Source organism: Schistocerca piceifrons, chromosome 8, assembly GCF_021461385.2.
Source record: "Schistocerca piceifrons isolate TAMUIC-IGC-003096 chromosome 8, iqSchPice1.1, whole genome shotgun sequence".
Classification (NCBI taxonomy): Eukaryota; Metazoa; Arthropoda; class Insecta; order Orthoptera; family Acrididae; genus Schistocerca; species Schistocerca piceifrons.
In genome coordinates, this window is record NC_060145.1 from 178,702,026 (window position 1) to 178,721,945 (window position 19,920).

Genomic DNA, 19,920 nt, shown 5'->3' on the forward strand with positions numbered 1-19,920 from the left:
ACATATGTGCAGCCTAGGTCGTATTATGTGTGGTACGACAAATAACTGCCGCAATATTAACGATAAAAAGTATAAAAGATTTTGTCTTAAAACCCACTTGCATTCACGAATTAAACCTGGTACCTAGGATGAATGAACAGTTTACAGACACAGCGTTATAGGTGTTACCCTGTCAAGATTTAATGATATCGGTATGTATAAATAGGCAGTGACATATATTTTAGCTTGTTGGTCCTGGTCATCAGTGACGTACCAGCAAAATCACTTATACTCTCATAGATATTGTTAGGTCAATGTTGCTATACATCTTCAAATGAGATACTTGTAATACTTAAATACTGATGATCATGGGGACTTTAGTATAATACTTTGGAATTTTGCTTATACACTTAGATGATATTTTGATATTTGCCAATATAAGGCACTCTTGCCAATATAAGGCACTCTTGAGTTGCCACTTAACCAATTTTATACCTGATGTAACACTGCATTCCTTGATACTTAGCTGATAGGTATAAATTCGTTATTGTTTGATTTTAGCTACTCAAATATTTTGACCAGCTTTTAGGTACCGTGACATTTTTACCAATGCTGACAGTTTCCGACTCATTAAGGTCATTAGATAGAATATGATGACACTGGATGATGTACTTAAGATCCTGATAGTCATCTCATACATTACTACACGCGGCCTTAATGCAACCTTGAGAATGACTTGACATGGTTATGTCTTAGTCTTAGGGATACTATACATTTCATTTGGAGGTTTATGTTTAGACTTACAGGCGGCCTCCTATATTTTTCTTTTTCTTCTTTCTTTCCTTTTTATTCGTTCAATTCCACTTGCTGTAATCCTACATAATTGTATAGGACTTATATGTAGGGAGACAGACATTTTGGGATATACAGAGATTGAGAATCTTCTTTGTAACTATGAGTACATGCGGCAGCTACTGTCGGTGCATTAATCCACTCAGCACAGTGCGGGTTGGTTTTACATAGGAGTTCTAATGAAGTCTCTATGATGACCAGGTGTTTGATGATTTTTAAAGTACGATTGCATTGGTTTAATTCGTGAATGCAATTGGGTTTTAAGACAAACTCTTTTATGCTTTTTATCGATAACATTGTGGCAGATATTTGTCGTACCAGACATAATACGACCTAGGCTACACATATGTAACTTACGTGTTCTGACATAGTTATGTCACATTTTCTTGTATTTTAATTTATTTTATTATTTGTTTATATTAGTTAATTATTTAAAGAATATTCTTCCACTGGGCATATGATTGTATGCAGTACATTTGATATGTTGCATGGCCTGTTACAACTATGTGGTACGGATTTATGAATAACAGCGTATACATATGATCATCTATCATGCTATATTCGAGTAAAACAGTGAAAACTATTAACAACAGCATGACATAGGCAGAAGCATGTTTGCCCTAATGTTACATATAGTTTTAATGATATACAATATGTCTTTTTGAGCCACTTACATAGTTGACACGATACCTGTCAAGTATTAAAGTATGTTCTATATTTTTATAATAGTACATTTGTTCTACTCATTGTACAGGGGCCTGAAAATGGCATCAATCTAATGCCGAAATTGGTAGCACATAAGAAGTTCATAAAATAAATTTCCACAATAAATACGGCTGTTGATAAATTATTGCATCAAGAAAGTTTCTCTACTTGGATTGAAATGCACTCATCTTAAAGCTTGCAGGATCCGGTTAACGATAAAGTCGTGCAGCCTCGTGACCACAGCCCTTCCATCCGGCAGTCCATACGTGCTGCCAGCGGTCCCGGCGTGTTTTCGCACTGCGTGGACCTCGCTTCTTCTCAGTCCCCAACCGAACTCACACACTCACACGACCCGGCAAAACAACGACGTCGCCCCTAAGATAGTGCAACAATTACTACATATCGATAACCGCCGCTGTTGCCACTAGCGGACGGGCAACGCTTGTGAAACCGAGTGGCACCAGTCAACACGAGAAGAAGACAAACAATCGCAACCATGCCAACTAAACGATACTGTCTGGCCTCCAACAGAGGGCAGAAACCTACAAACAGCACCAATGCGAGCCACAGCAAGGCTCAGTAACTAGGGCGCTGAGTGAATGCACACAGAAAGATAGGAAATACCCATTATTGAAAGAAATGTCAATTACTCTAGAACTTCGGCATCGATTGGCTGAAAGCATTTTGTTACACACTTTTCTGAGTTGATCCATATTTATGCAGTCTTAATGTCTATAATGAACTCTTGTGGAGCAGGGGCGTTGACGAGTATACATTGGATTTGAAACCGTTGTTATAAACTTTTCTTTAGGGTTTTTTAAAGTCAAGAGTTGTAGCAATATTTCAGTTGATAGAAGCAGTGTGAAACTGGCATTCTTTTTTGCGGGCCACTGTTGTAAGAGGCTGTCTGTTGGGACTTGATAGTGTCTGCGGTCTAATGTGCATTACTTTTGGTTACCGTCATGTGCCACTGTTTAGAACCAGTAATTAGCTGGAGAAGGTTGTAGCCAAAGGAGAGGGCTCGTTCTGCTTTAGTAAACTGGAACTAAACTATATGATATCTAAACGCACAAAGGAATTACAGACATTGGCTGCAAGTGGGCATTGACTTATATCAACGGGGAAAGTTGAAAATTTCTCCCGGATCAGCATTCGAAACTAGGTCTCTTGCTTACTGGGCAGATGCTCTGACCTCTTAGCCATCCGGTATGAGTGGCCATCGCAATTGCCCAGCCTACACTACCACGCATCTCATAAGACCCAAATTCTTAACTTATCCACACACTTCTAATGAAGTGTCCCTTACCCATTTTCTTCATTACTCGCGCCATTTTGCCGATTCCCATAAGCGTTCGAAACTCATGTGCATCCAGCCTGAAGGGACCACTGACCGTCGTCAACTTAATTATATATATGCGGCGTCTGTTCTTTCTAACAGATCGAGAGGTTGCGCATCCGTTTAGTAAGCAGGAATCCGGGTTAATATCCTGATCTGGAACAAATTTTCGATTTTCCCCATTTATTTAAATCAATGCCCAGTGGCAGTGAATGTCATTAATTCCTTTGTGTCTTGTCTTATTAATGCTATATCTCAAGTAGTGGATTGCAAAAGAAACATGAAATTCGTCCTGTATCCGTTGGTACAGATCTGTCAAACAATTGTTTCTTTTATTGGCAGCGGAATATTATAACATAGTGCGTCACCTGGAGCGCGTGGCTGTAGTTCTTTCGCAAATCCTCGAAAGGCAGGAGAGAAGGGAATATTGCACAAATGCTTTAGCGTCCTCGTCGACCCTGTAGACTCTTATACCATAGGAAACAAGGGAGAGGTTGCTGTTTGGTGGCCGGTATCCTCTGTCTACAACACAACTGCACACTTGTATTGACAGGGTTCTTTATTTACAAAAACAGCAAGCTACTTAAATTTAAGAGGCCATGTGTTGTGGTACAAGCTCTTCACTACTAGTCCACGTTAGCCTGACTGCTGGTGGAGTACAAGTCCCGCTAAGCGATGAATGACAGACGCCAAACTAGAATGCGAGTTAGTGCGCCAGTGATTGAGCTAGTGATGGAGCGACTGCTTTAGTGCCTGAGTCTGTGAGCTAGTAACTGAGTCTGGAAAGGAGACTGACTGATTGACTGAGGCAGACTGATCCCTCCGGTCCACAGGGGCGATCTAAAAACTTGTGGTCGAGAGGGCGTTGGCGGCCTGTTGCTTGCGAGTCTCTCTTTGGCCTCCCTCCTGATAGGCGCGCTTCATCCAGCGCCTACTATCGATCTTCTTGCTACATCTTTGCCGACCTGTGTACTAGTGACAACCTACGCCAGCACAAATGCACTGAAAATATTTCATACTTAGTACCTTAGTGTTCATAATGACCTGGTCATATAGTTTTAACGATACACCAATGATGTGCAGGATTAACGATCGTTGATCTACAATAATTGCCAAAGCAGGTACAGGTTTTTGGTGGTTTCCTATGAGAATTAAATGTAAGTCACGCTGTTTTCGGAACTGCAGTTCGCAAACATAAAATTCGAGGCGTTGAAACACGAAATCACAGAACCGAGCCTCTATGTTTTACAGATGGTACAAATAATGTTGATCTCTTGGAGCAAAGTAATGATGTTACTTCAAAGAAAGGTACGTAAGCTCAACGACAGCCTCTAAATTCATTATAAACTAAAATTCAAGTGATGTGTATTCTACAAAAACTAATAACTTCAGGAAGAGATAAGTACATTAACTTATGCTGGAGAGATGTAATTTGGAAAGAAATTAGCCCATTCTACAATATCATCGAGAAGCATTGTTAACTATTTCATCGTTAAAATTAATTTAGCGTATTTAAAAAAAATAAAAGGTCAAAACCCGTGTTAAAAAACATTTTAAGCAGATAGATTTTGAAAAGTGGGACACGTGTGGCCCGTGAACATAACTAGAACCTTGTTTCCATGTCCATATAAGGTTACCAGAGTTCAATATTTAACTTTAGAATGATTTCATCAGGATGAAAATTATGAAAAAAGTGTAACAAACTAGTACTAAAACACATGTTTTCTTCTGACAATGAAAAACATCAAATATCGCACACAAGTTTTCAACATAACAATTGAAGATGGCTTTGACTTATCACACACACTTTTTCTACGTTCTAGGAAGTTTTCCTGGGGCATATACGTCCCACTACATACAAATTATTACAAGGTCGTCATATCATTTTGATTTTTGTAAGTTATCCATGTTCACCTCAGAGAGAGAGAGCAAGTTATCTTATTGTTAAGCGGTCTTTGGTCTTGTTGTGGCACAGGCTTTGCCTTTGCGCAGTCTAATACATAATTAGTTGACGTGCGGTAGGTGATGTCCTATTCAGTAGTGCTGTGTTGACTTGGATTGTATCTGTTAGATGAAGAAATATTTGTTGTAAAGGACAGCAAGGATAAATATGATGTATATGTTGGAAGAAGAAGAGAATATAAATTTTGAATACTGTTATAATTTTGAAGAGAAGAAATCTGAGGTAAGACGGCAGCACTGATCAGCTAATTTGTTGTAATAATTATTGGCAGCTAGTTAACTTGCTCAGAGCTGAGAGAAAGACCATCCCACTTCTCTAAGTCATACATTAAGATATAAACTGATTAAGCTGAGTTGTTTTTATAGAAATTCTCTGTTAACATCATACTCTTCTCAAATCATTTTGTTAAGCACAGTATTGTTCCGACCAATGTTACTTGTCCGTGCGTGTGTGTGTGAGCGTGTGAGTGTGTATGCGTGACTCTGTGTGTGTGTGTGTGTGTGTGTGTGTGTGTGTGTGTGTGTGTATGTGTATGCATGAAGATCACGGAAAGCTTTACCCTGTGTTTTTGAATACATACTTTATTCTAAAATAGTTGTCTTGGCATATCATTTCATAGTAATAGTTACTATCCCCACCCCAATGTTTAAAGAAGGTTTATCGTTACCCATTAGCAAGTTGCACCATGTGGTACGCAACAGTTTGAATATTTATTTAGAAACAGAAATCTAGCTTAGTAGCTGCCCGCTTACTGTTTGCTGTTGCACTTTCGAGAACAATTCTGTCAAGACGCGAGGTAAGTGGAAATCATAATTACGGTCAGATAATTGTTTTACTTCTTTTGCGCATTTAATATAAAGACAAGCTGTATTCAGACCAGTTACAGTTCAGCTCAAATTAGGTTCCGTTCAGTCAAATGTTAGCATACGAGTTTAAATTGAAATTGAAATGTGTGGTAAGGACTATGGGACCAAACTGCTGAGGTCATCGGTCCCTAGGCTTACGCACTACTTAATCTAACTTAAACTAACTTACGCTAAGGACAACACACACTCCCATGCCCGAGGGAGGACTCGACTCCGACGGGTTGGGGCGCACGAACCGTGACAAGACGCCCTAGACCGCACGGCTACCCCGCGCGGCATACGAGTTTAATTTGGATAACAGTTTGTGGGTACGTAGTTTATATAGACTTTTAGAGAGTGGGGGTAAAGTTGGGATGAATTTCATACAGAAACGTATAGTGTGGAGGTTACATGATGTACAGCTCAGCAGAATTACTGATATGTGTAGTAATGTTTCAAAACAATCTCTGTGATGTAAGAGAAAACAAAATTAGTTACTTCACACTTTCTTGGAATGGAGAAGATGGTGATTTCATCTGATTTTCGTGAAACAGAACAACTATATACAACGTCGCCCCATTTGATCGCTCAGAGCCGTCTATATATCCATCCCATAGCCCATGGTATTTTCATCCAACTTCGGAAAGCTATCATCAGATAGATGTGAGATATAGACGTCCAAACACTCAAAACTTCATATCACTTCTTTTTTTTTGGTCATCAGTCATCTGACTGATTTAATGCGGACCGCCACGAATTTCTCTCCTCTTCACCTCAGAGTAACACTTGCAACCGACATCTTCAGTTATTTGCTGAATGTATTCCAATCTCTGCCTTCCTCTACAGTTTTTTCCCTCTGCAGTTCCCTCTAGTACCAAGGAAGTCATTCTCTCATGTCCTAACAGATGTTCTATTAACCTGTCCCTTCCCCTTGTCAGTGTTTTCCACATGTTCCTTTCCTCTGCGATTCTGCGCAGAACCTCCTCATTCCTTACCTTATCAGTCCACCTAATTTTCAACATTCGTCTGTAGCGCCACACCTCAAATGCTTCGATTCTCTTCTGGTCCGGTTTTCCCACTGTCCATGTTTCGCTACCATACAATGCTGTACTCCAAACGTACGTTCTCAGAAATTTCTTCCGCAAATGAAGGCCTATATTTGATACTAGTAGACTTCTCTTGGCCAGGATTGCCCTTTTTGCCATTGCTCGCCTGCTTGTTTATGTCCTCCTTGATCCGTCCGTCTTTGGTTATTTTCCTGCCAAGGTAAAAGTATTATTATTTTTCTCCTGTTTTTAATTTGATGATTTCTTTGGCTTTTTGAGTAATTTTCCCTTACTTAACTTATGTATGTCCTTTTTCTTATGTATTTTTGTTTTTTTGTGTTGTACTAGATTGGGTGTTTATCCTTAACTTCATCTACTTCGTGGCCATCAATCCTGATGTTAAGTTTCTAGCTGATCTCATTTCTACTTCTTCTCATTATCTTCGTCTTTCTTCGATTTACTCTCAATCCATACCCTGTACTCATTAGACTATTCATTCCCTTCAGCAGATCATGTAATTCTTCTTCACTTTCACTCAAGATAACACTGTCATCAGCGAATCGTATCATTGATATCCTTTCACCTTGAATTTTAATTCCACTCCTGAACCTTTCTTGTATACCCATCAATTCTTCCTCGATGTACAAATTGAACAGTAGGGGTAAAAGACGACATCCTTGTCTTACACCCTTTTTAATGCGAGCTCTTCGTTCTTGGTCGTCCACTCTCATTATTCCTTCTTGGCTGTTGTACATACTGTATATGACCGTCTCCCTCTATAGCTTACCCCTACTTTTTTCAGAATTTTGAACATCTTGCACCATTTTACATTGCCGAACGCTTTCTCCAGGTCGAAAAATCCTATGACCGTGTCTTGATTTTTCTTTAGTCTTGCTTCCATTACTAACCGCAACGTCAGAATTGCCTCTCTCGTGTCTTTACCTTTCCTAAAGCCAAACTGATCGTCATCAAGCGCATCCTCACTTTTCTTTTCCATTCTTCTGTATATTATCCTTGTAAGCAACTTGGATGTATGAGCTGTTATGTTGATTTGTGCGATAATTCTCGCACCTGCCAGCTCGTGCTATCTTCGGAACCGTGTGGATGATGCTTTTCCGAAAGTCAGATGGTATGTCGCCGGACTCATACATTCTACACAACGACGTGAATAGTCGTTTTGTTGCCACTTCCCCCAATGATTTTAGAAATTCTAATTTAATGTTATCCATTCGTTATACCTTATTTGATATTAAGTCCTCCAAAGCTCTCTTAAATCCTGATTCTAATATCGGATTCCCAATTTCTTCTAAATCGCTTCTTGTTTCTTCTTCTACCACATCAGACAAGTCTTCCCTTCATAGAGGCTTTCAATGTATTCTTTCCACCTATCCGGTCTCTCCTCTACATCTAACAGTGGAATTCCCGTTGCACTCTTAGTGTTATCACCCTTACTTTTGATGTCACCGAAGGATGTTTTTACTTTCCTGTATGCTGAGTCTGTCCGTCCGACAATCATTTCTTTTTCGATGTCTTCACATTTTTTCTGCAGCCATTTCGTCTTAGCTTCCCTGCACTTCCTGTTTATTTCATTCCTCAGCGACTTGTATTCCGTACTCCTGAGTTTTTTGAAACATTTTATACTTCCTCCTTTCATCGATCAACGGAAGTATTTTTTCTGTTAGCCATGGTTTATTCACAGTTACCTTCTTTGTACCTCTGTTTTCCTTCCCAACTTCTGTGATGGCCCTTTTTAGAGATGTCCATTCCTCTTCAGCTGTACTGCCTACTGAGCTATTCCGTATTTATCAATAACCTTAGAGAACTTCAACCGTATCTCGTCATTCCCTTGTATTTCCGTATCACACTTCTTTGCGTATTGATTCTTCCTGACTAATGTCTTTAACTTCCCTTCAATGTACGCTTCATCACTACTATACGGTGATCTCAGTCTATATCTACTCCTGGGTACGCCTTACAATCCAGTATCTGATTTCGGAATCTTTCTCTGACCGTGATGTAATCTAACTGAAATCTTCCCGTATCTCCCGGCCTTTTCCAAGTATACCTCTTCCTCTTGTGATTCTTGAACAGGGTATTCGCTATTACTAGCTGAAACTTTTTACAGAACTCAATCAGCCTTTCTCCTCTCTCGTTCCTTATCCCAAGCCCATGTTCTCCGGTAACCTTTTCTTCTACTCCTTTCCCAACTGCATTCCAGTTCCCCTTGACTATTAGATTTTCATCCTCCTTTACATACTGTATTACTCTTTCAATATCCTCATACAATTTCTCTCTCTCTTCATCTTCACCTTGCGACGTCGGCATGTATACCTGAACTATCGTTGTCGGTGTTCGTCTGCTGTCGATTCTGATAAGAACAATCCTGTCACTGCACTGTTCACAGTGACACACTCTCTGCCCTACCTCCCTATTCATAACGAATCCTACTCCCGTTATAGCATTTTCTGCTGCTGTTGATATTACCCTACACTCATCTGACCAGAAATCCTTATCTTCTTTCCACTTCACTCCACTGACTCCTACTATACCTAGATTGAGCCTTTGCTTTTCCCTTTTCAGATTTTCTAGTTTCCCTACCACGTTAAAGCTTCTGACATTCCACGCCCCGACTCGTAGAACGTTATCCTTTCGTTGATTATTCAACCTTTTTCTCATGGTAACCTCTCCCTTGGCAGTCCCCTCTCGGAGATCCGAATGGGGAACTATTCCGGAATCTTTTACCAATGGAGAGATCATCCGGACACTTTTTCAATTACAGGCCACATGTTCTATGGATACACTTAACGTGTCTTTTTGCAGTGGTTCCCATTGCCTTCTGCATTCTTATGCCGTTTATAATTGCTGATTCTTCCGCCTTTAGGGGCAGTTTCCCACCCCTAGGACGAGAATAGGACGGGGGAGTGCTCTGAACCTCTGTCCGCTCCTCCGCCCTCTTTGACAAGGCCGTTGGCAGAATGAGGGGTACTTCTTATGGCGCAAGTCTTCGGCCGCCAATGCTGATTATTAATAAAAAATGTAAGCAGCGGCGGGACTGAAAGCCGGAACCGAAGACGTTTTGAGTATGAATCACAGACGATACCGCTAGACCATATCACTTTAGTGTAACGTGTGTCCCATCAACTACAAAAGGGTAAATTGATCTGAATTTTACTTCCATTATTCAGAAAGAACAAAGCGCTGTAACTAATTACTAGAGACATGGAATTTGGGAAGAAATTAGATCATTCTGCGATCTTATTGGGAAGCGTGTAGAAAATTAAACTGAATTTTTATTTCCATTACTCAAATGTTAGATACTAAAAATTGGTTTTCAAACATGTTAAAAAGTGAAGTCATATCTTTTCTCGAAATTTAATCTGTATAAAGTCCTTTAGATTTCATTTAAGAAGACATAGAACAGACCATGGTACATTGCTCCAAGTACGCAGAAATCTGAAAGCTACATACCGAATGACAATTTGAAGTTTTTAGAATTACTGAATTTACACATAATGTATGCGCATTGAGAATATGGACGACCACCTGGTGTATAATGGAATTACGACAGCGGAAATTTGTGTCGTAGTGGGACTGGAACTCCGGTCTCCCGCTAATCACGAGCGGTCGCCTTACCATTAGGATATCTGAGCACGCTCAAAGGCCCGACCCAAACATCCATATGTCGTTCGTTAATCATGTGTCTAAAACTTGCAACCGTACATTCATTATGTACAAATATTCCCATGCAGGGGAGACATAATAACTGAAAGCCGCTTGCCAGTGTCGACCAATAAATACGATACTGCAGTGCATGTGTTGTTCAGAATCACAATGCAGTGTTCCTCTGGACATGCATGCATGGTCCTTGCGACCTATGAGGGTGACTTCAACGTGATGTAACCGTAGATTTTCCGATATCCCTTCTCATTTTATTGGCTATCCACAAAGTACATCGGCATTTTAAATGTGTTTTTTATAATTTAATTTAATTTTTGTTTATTTCTTTTCTTTATGCAATACTGTTGCAGCAAATCATTCAGCTTTATGTTTTATTTTATGAATTTTTATTTCTCAGTCAATTTTTATAAGAAAGCCTTAGTTCTGTAACATCTTTTCAAATCCTTCAGACACACATTTTTATAATGTTTTTTAATCTCTTGTTAAGATTTCTCTATCTTTTTTTCCCTTTTTCGAAGAATCGGGCCAATGGAATCTTTCTTAATTTCCGGCATAGGATTTATTTCTTCCTCCTTCACTTTATTTATCGGAAAGTATGCGTTTGGATGTTATTGATTCATTGAGATCTTTGGTTTTCTTGGTCAACCTTTTGCAGCGATCATGTCCTGTTCCTCTGACAAGAAAATTTCATATTTCTATTGGTATACTAAGATTTTCCATCCATTGATTGAACATATAGTCTGCAAATTGCGTGATCTTTCTCCATCGGGCATTTTCATCGTTATTACGAAACACGCTTCATCACTGTTCCGTGGAAGATGACACTGCAGAACACATGCGGCAAAACAGTCGAACTGCTTCTCTATCCAGTATTCATCCATTTCTTGTTTTTTCTCCCACAGACATCGGTCTAAGCGAAAACTCGACCAGAAAGAGATGTTTTGGGGAACACTGCTGTCATAGTTTGGATTGAAGCCATTTCAAAGTATAGCACTGCTGTTCTGAATGAACATTTTTAAATTTGAAAAAAACAAGAGTTGAGACGTTTCTGTCACAATATGACGTTTTCAGTTACCTGGTGAGTATGCTGGTGGAGTGTGTCTGAGATGGCAGCCCTGAGGTCACCACGGAGGATGGTGTGCGCCTGGAAGCGCCTCTATAGCCTCCTTGTCGGCAGAGAGACAGCCGCTGAATCTCATTAGGCCGAAGGGAATGGGCAGTTCGTGGAACATGGTCAACGACCCGGTGCGTGGCTACTGAAAGCCGGGGTAGCTCCTGCACCGCTGGGGTCTGTGCACACTACGTCCGCCCCTCAGACCCTCCAGAATAACTGAGCACGACATTCTTTCTTTTCTGTGTGACTTGAAAAGTTCAGATGCCGTGCACCTTCTCACGTGTGTGGGAGAGTCTGTTGCGTTCGCCGTAAAAATTTGGTTCATCCAACAGTATTGAGTCAGTCTGGACAGAGTTCTTGACGCGTAAGGATGAGCAGTTACGGGGACACTGCTTCAGCCAAGTACCAAGTTCTTGTTCGAAATTGTGCATCTTATATATATAAGAAAGGAAGTTACACGTGCTTTCCCCAACTTTTTCACGAAGCTAGCGACAGTTCTCGCCAGTCACATTGGCAATAACATCCCCTCCATGTATAGTATTTTAGAGAATAGAGAGTTGAGGGCCATGAACTTGGATTCTGCGCATTTCGTTCAGGGCCATCGTGGGGGGACCGTTCTGCTCCAGGCCCATAGCGAGAGCATCATCTCCAGCAATTGTTTAGTGCTTCTCGATATATGGTACCTGTTTAACTCTTTGACTACCAATTATATTTGAAAAACATTAATGTATGGTTATTTTAATTATTGACTTAGTCAGAAGTAACAATATAGAAAAGAATATTTCCTGCCCTTTGGTTTTCCAAGAGTGTTGGGGGTGGGGTGTAGGACGTACAGAATTATTCAAGAGTACCTCAGCGCCTGAAAAGACGATTGCGCAGAAACTACAAGACATACCGAAAACAAACACATATTAGTGGACAAGAGTTGGTAACTCACACTACAGGTCCTCAATATGGGCTTCATATGATATTTGGTAAGAGTCAGTTCGTGTGTCCGGGAAGGCAACCCGTTTTGCGTATCTAGTAACTGGGCTGCCTGGATGCATGTGCCAACTAATTCGATGTGACAAGACGGAGACAACTGTTGACAATGAATCTTGAGCATAGACAACCTAAAGGTGCAATCTGCTAACCATTAGTAGGCTTCCCTTTACCAGTGGCATATGTAAGCATTTCCAGTTGTTTCTCTAATAACCTATCACGAGACACTAAGTCCCAATGGTGGTCAAAGGATTAAGGAAACATAAATAGCGCAACTGCCGTAGTACATTCGTTACTTGCATACTTTGACTTGTGTTGCCTATTTTGGTTACATTCGTGGCGTCTTGTTGCAGTGTTGACTTCGATTATTTAGGCGCCCAGATAAGCTCCATAGGGCCTTCCGCAGTTTTTGTACTCCCACTACGTTATCGTCATTCTGTAATTTAAGTTTAATTATACGGAACTTTGTTCTCTATGAATCTCATTGTCATTTATGTCAATCTTTAGAACAAATAAATAACTTGTAATCCCAGTCTTGACTTAGATTTCAAGATCCTTTATCGGTTGTACTCCCAGTTGGTTCATTTCAACATGTCGGCGTTTTCTTCGTGCAGAGTGGCCTATTGCAATAATAAATTACCTGTTATTTTGTCAAAGGAACGAGTATTGCACCCATTCGTCTTATATCAGTACTACGTAGTTTCTCCTCATATTCAGCGTCAAAGCAACGAGCATTACATTCGCTCGTCTTGCATCAGTAAACCGTACTCTTAAGTGTTGGATAAAAACAACTCACACTCCACGCTCTCGACTTGCGTCAACGGACTGGATAAGCTAATATTCACAGTATTTCATATGTATTTTGAATCATGTCTGAGAGGAAAGGAAGTAAAACAGAAACCACCTTCATTCCTGTACTTCGATGTTGACATATATCGTGTACAGATGTTTCAGATATTTGGATCAACTCGCAAATGTTCCGTCCAGAAGGACAATTCCGTTTCCAAACACGATTGTCACTGCTTCTTCAGAACAGAAGAATAAGACTCTTCTGTCATGAACCGACCCATGGTCAATTTGCAAAACAAATATTATCGTCAGTTAACTTCAAAATGTCTTTGCACACTGAATCTCACAAACTGGCATATTTGGGAGAAAATCTGAAACTTTGTCTTTCAATTCTCGAAATTCTACTTTGAAAAATCGGACAACAACCACCATCCTTCCTTTGCGGACTCTTTTCCTGCTTTTCTGCATTCACATTTAAATGTGCACTTCTATTTCGTCATGGGGGCAAGAATGCTCCTGCTCAACCATGATTCTAATCTGTCATTTTCCGCTTTTAAACGGCGTCTGCACTTGTTCCTTTTGGAATTCGTGCACATACATTTCGTAGGCTGATCACATTTCTCTATACCTGGTAGTGATGACATCGTCCAGTAGACATTGTTCTCTTTCGTTGTTCTAATAATTTCCATTGCCCACAGTATGTAGAACTCTAATAGCGTACGAAACTGAGCGGAAACGAAAGCTGCCGGAGAGGGCACTGCCTGATTGGCGGTGACAGCACATCCTCTACTGGTAAAAGACTGGCGTAAATAAGCGGTAGGGGAGGCCGCGTCCGGATATCCTTTCTTTTGTTTTTTCAGTTGTCAGTTTTCTGACTCTTCGCTGCGGCCCGCCACGAATTTCTCTCCTGTGCCAACCTCCCCCATCTCAGAGTAGTACTTGCAACCGAGGAGCGTACGGCACGATGCGGGAGACCCGCCCGGCGACTAGGCAAGGTCGTAGCGGAGGTGGTTTGCCATTGCCTTCCTCCGACCGTAATGAAGACGAATGATGATGATGATGATGACAACACCGAGTCATCTCGAAGCAAAGAAAAGGTTTAAGTAGTTCTAAGTTCTAGGGGACTGATGACCTCAGATGTTAAGTCCCATAGTGCTCAGAGCCATTTTTAACTATGCGACCTAGACCCCCAGTTATTAATGGATGTATCCCAGTCTCTGTTTTCCTCTACAGTTTTTACCCTCTACAGCTCGCTCTAGTACGGTAATTTCGCTATGCGTCACCTTTCGGATCTCGTGAAGCGTAGAAATCTTACTGTAGGGTCTTAATTGAATCACAACCAGCCGTGCCTGGTAAAATGCGTCCTTGACAAAGCGCTGAGCCGGCTTTGCAGCGGTTGCAGCGTGCGGGTCCAGTCGTATGACGGGCGGGTAATAACACGGAGCGGTAATCTGGCCGGCCGTGCCGTGTCGATGCCCCTGCGGGGACCGCAGGTCGCGGCGGCCGAGAGGCGCGCACGTCGACGCCGCCCCCGGCGCCGGCGCCGCCCCCGGCCGGACAGGCGGCGCAGCGCTTAATCCCGGCCGCTCTCTGCCGCCCACAATCGGCTGTGGGGCCAGTCCCGCTAATGAAGCCAAATCCGGGGCCCGCCAGCGGCCACAAAGAGGATCGGCCGGTGCCACTGTGCCCCGCGCACTGGTCCTTGACCGCAATGCGATTGTGGCGCCCTCTGGCCGGGCTGCAGTTGCAGCACCAGCACCAGCAGCAGCGGCAGCGCGGCGAATCCGCGGCCAAGCGCCGGACACGTTAATGCGATTTGCTGCGCCGCGCCGCCCACCGGCGCCTGTGGGCAGGCGTCTGCGAACTTTGACGGAACGTCCGCGGCCGCTGCCTGCGCCTCTGCACTGCCCGTGAAGCTTCCACTGAACTGCATACGTATGGACAAGATGGCGGATAAGCCAAAACCACAAAAAATTCAATCACTCCGAGGAGACGTAAAACTTATGCCGTGTAACACCACCTCTAGCTGTTCCTCATCTATATAAACGATTTAGGCGACAATCTTAGCAGCCATCTTCGGTTGTTTGCGGATGACGCTGTCGTTTGTCGACTAATAAAGTCGTCAGAAGATCAAAACAAATTTGCAAAACGATTTAGAAAAAATATGTGAATGGTGTGAAAAGTGGCAGTAGACCCTGAATAACGAAATGTGTGAGGTCATCCACATGAGTGCTAAAAGGAACTCGTTAAACTTCGGCTACACGATAAATCAGTCTAATCTAAAAGCCGTAAATTCAACTAAATACCTAGGTATTACAATTACGAACAACTTAAACTGGAAAGAACACATAGGAAATGTTGTGGGGGAGGATAATCAATGCTGCGTTTTATTGCCAGGACACTTTGAAAATGTAACAGACATACTAAGGATACTGCCTACACTACGCTTGTCCGTCCTCTTTTAGAATGCTGCTGCGCGGTGTGGGATCCTTACGAGATAGGACTGACGGAGTACATCGAAAACGCTCAAAGGAATTCAGCACGTTTTGTATCATCGCGAAATATGGGAGAGAGTGTCACAGAAATGATGCAGGATTTGGGCTAGAAATCATTAAAAGAAAGGCGTTTTTCGTTGCGACGGAACTTCTCACGAAATTCTTCCAATCACCAACTTTCTCCCCCGAATGCGAAAATATTTTGTTCACACTGACCTACATAGGGCGGAACGATCACCACGATAAAATAAGGGAAATCAGAGCTCGTACGGAAAGATATAAAGATATAGGTGTTCATTCTTTCCGCGTGCTATACGAGATTGGAATAATAGAGAATTGTGAAGGTCGTTCGATGAACCTTCTGCCAGGCAATTAAATAATTTGATTTGCAGAGTATCCATGTAGATGTAGCCAATTTCTTCTTCTTCTTTTTTTTGTTTTTTTTTTCGGTCTTGTGATTGGTTTGATGCTGCCCGTCACGAATTCCTCTCCTGTGCCAACCTCTTCATCTTAGAGCAGCACTTGCAACCTACGTCCTCAATTATTTGCTGGATCCATTCCAATCTCTGTCTTCCTCTATAGTTTTTGTCCTCTACAGCTCCATCTGGAAGTCATTCCGTGATGTCTTAACAGATGTCCTATCATTCCGTCACTTCTCCATGTCAGTGTTTTCCACATATTCCTTTCCTCTATGATTCTGCGCAGAACCTCCTCATTCTATACCTTATCAGTCCACCTAATTTTCAACATTTGACTGTAGCACAGCATGTCAAATGCTTCGATTCTCTTCTGTTCTGGTTTTCCCAAAGTCCATGATTCACTACCAAAGAATGCTGTACTCCAGACATACATTCTCAAAAATTTATTCCTCAAATTAAGGCCTATGTTTCATGCTAGTAGACTTCTCTTGTCCAGGAATGTCTTTTTTGTCAGTGCTAGTCTGCTTTTGATGTCCTCCTTGCTCCGTCCGTCACTGATTATTTTCATTAACTTTGTAACCATCAATCCTAATATTAAGTTTCTCGCTGTTCTGATTTGTGCCACTTCTCATTACTGTAGCCTTTCTTTGATTTATTCTCAATCCATATTCTGTACTCATTACGCTGCTCATTCTATTCAGCAGATCATGCAATTCTTCTTCACTTCCACTCAGGATGGCAATGTCATGAGCGAATCCTGTCGTTGATAACCGTTCACCTTGAATTTAAATCCACTCTTAAACCATTCTTTCATTTCCATCATTGCTTCTTCGACGTACAGATTGAATTGTAGGGGCTACAGACTGCATTTCTGTCTTCCACTCTTCTTAATCGAACACTTCTTTCCTAGTCCTCCGCTGTTACTATTCCCTCTTGGCTCTTGTACATACTGTATATTACCCATCTTGCCCCATAGCTTACTCCTATTTTTCTCAGATTTTGAACACCTTGCACCATTTTACATTGCCGAACGCTTTCTCCAGGTCGACAAATCCTATGAACGTGTGCCGGCCGGTATGACCGTGCGGTTCTAGGCGCTTCAGTCTGGAACCGCGTGACCGCTACGGTTGCAGGTTCGAATCCTGCCTCGGGCATGGATGTGTGTGCTGTCCTTAGGTTAGTTAGGTTTAAGTAGTTCTAAGTTCTATGGGACTGATGACCTCAGAAGTTAAGTCCCATAGTGCTCAGAGCCTTTTTGAACCTATGAAAGTGTCTTGATGTTTCCTTAGTCTCGCTTCCATTATCAGCCGCAACGTCAGAATTTCTCTCTGGTGCCTTTACCTTTCCGAAAGCCAACTGATCGTCATCTAACACGTCCTCAGTTTTATTTTCCATTCTACAGTGTATTATTCTTGTAAGCAACCTGGATGCTCGAGATGTTGAGCTGATTGTGCGATAATTCTAGCACTTGTCAGCTCTTGCAGTCTTCGGAATTGTGCGGATGATTTTTTTCGAAAGTCAGAAGGTATATCATCAGACTCATACATTCTGCACACCAGTGTGAATGGTCTTTTTGTTGCCAATTCCCTCAATGATTTTAGAAATTTTGACGGAATATTATCTATCCCTTCTGCCTTATTTGATTTTTGTCCTCCAAAGCTCTCTTAAATCCTGATTCTAATATTGGGTCCCCAATTTCTTCTAAATCGACTCCTGTTTCTTCTTCTGTCACATCATACAAGTCTTCCCCCTCACAGAGGCCTTTAATGTACTCATTCCACCTGTCCATTCTTTCCTCTGCATTTAACAGTGGAATTCCCGTTACACTCTTAATGTTACCACCCTTGATTTTAATGTCACCGAAGATCGTTTTGTCTTTCCTGTATACTGAGACTGCCCTTCCGACAATCATTTCTTTTTCGATTTCTTCACATTTTTCATGCAGCCATTTCGTCTTAGCTTCCCTACACTTTCTATTTATTTCATTCCTCAGCGACTTGCATTTCTGAATTTCGGAATTGCCCTGAACATTTTTGTAATTCTTTCTTTCATAGATCAACTGAAATATTTCCTTTGTTACCCATGGTTTCTCCGCAGTTACCTTCTTTGTACCTATATTTTTCTTTTTAACTTCTGTGATGGCCCTTTTTAGAGATATCCATTCCTCTTCAACTGTACTGCCTACTGAGCTATTCCCTATTGCTGTTTCCATAGCCTTAATACTTCCGAATCACACTTCTTTGCGTATTGATTCTTCTTTACTGATATTTTAAATTTCAGCCTTCTCTTCATCACTACTATATTGTGATCTGAGTCTATATCTTCTCCTGGGCACTCATTACAACCCAGTATCTGATTTCGGAATCTCTGTGTGACCATGATGTAATCTAACTGAAATATTCCCGTATCACCCGGCCTTTTCCAAGTATGACTGCCTCCTCTTGTGATTATTGACTATTATTTATTTAGCTTATAGCTAATACAGACATATCATAAAATTTAATTACATATACATATGTACATATTTACATACAAGAAACTTAAGTTTGACTTTACAACTGAATATCCAGTCGTTCAATCCAGCGCACTGTATCTGGAGTTGCTAGCGGAAGTCCCCTTCGGCTCCGTGATAGGCTCGAATCCTGCATTCACTGACACTGTGGTGAACAGTCTGGTATGGAACCACGCAGTCACAGGCTGGATTAGACAGCTTCTTCCATTTAAAGAGAGCATCCCTACATCGGCCATGGCCGGTACGGATTCTGTTGACGGTAGTCCAGGTCTTGCGTGGTAGCTCGAATTCACTTGGAAGTTTCGCACCTGAGAAGATGTTATGCAGGCACACATCTGTCAGTGTTTCCCACCGACATTTCCGTTCTTCAAGGGGTTTGAAATCCTTAGCAACCACGTCAGCAGCATCGCACAGAGTTGGATGGCGTGATTTCAGTCTGTTACGATTTAAAAGTGGAAAGTCGCTATGAACGGGTAGGTTAGAATTCCTTGAGATATTGTGGAATTCCCTCAAAAGGGCAGTACATCTGCGTAGATCAGGAGGCATCATACCGGTTAACAGTGGAGGCCAATAAACTATGGTAGATCTGATTGCGCCAGATATTATGTGCATTGTCATATTCAGCTGGATATCAACAAGCCATGTATGATGACTGTTCATCCAAACTGGTGCACAATACTCAGCACTCGAGTACAACATACCAAGACCTGAAGATCGCAGGGTGGTTGCTGAAGATCCACAGCTATTTCCGCTTAGCTTATGGAGGATGTTATTTAGAGTCCTCAGCTTTTGAGTTAAGTTAAGAAGGCGTTGCTTGAATCATAGTGTACGGTCCAGCATGACACCAATATATTTTGGGTTCCCATTATGACGAAGAATTCTGTCTCTGAAACTTACTTCCAGTTTTACGTTCGCCAGCCGATTATTTAAATGGAAGCAACACACTTCTGCTTTACTCACACTGGGTTGGAGTCTCCAGATTTTGAAGTAATTGTCTAATACAGACAGGACAGTGGTTAGAATATTTTCTGTTGTCATCATTTCCTGGTGTTGTACAGCTAAAGACAGGCCTAGGCGTAGCAGAAGTGTCAGGTAGGTCAGATAGATATAGATTGAACAGTAATGGTGGGAGACCTGATCCTTGGGGCAATCCGCTGTTTAGCTTTCTCTCCTTACTTATTTCGCTTCCTATGAGTACCTCGAACT

At 41.6% G+C, this 19,920-nt stretch overlaps 1 protein-coding gene across 1 annotated transcript in view; it reads right to left on the bottom strand.

Annotated features, from left to right (window-relative positions):
• LOC124712165 (spidroin-2-like) overlaps nucleotides 1-15,221 on the bottom strand; it is a 111,123-nt gene extending 95,902 nt beyond the window's left edge. Inside the window, exons 1-2 of the mRNA XM_047242460.1 lie at nucleotides 14,996-15,221; nucleotides 14,629-14,912 (exon numbers count right to left, since the gene is read on the bottom strand). Coding sequence (XP_047098416.1) covers nucleotides 14,629-14,912; nucleotides 14,996-15,221 — 510 coding nt within the window. The remainder of the gene's footprint in view (nucleotides 1-14,628; nucleotides 14,913-14,995) is intronic.
• Between the last annotated feature and the right edge of the window lie 4,699 nt (nucleotides 15,222-19,920).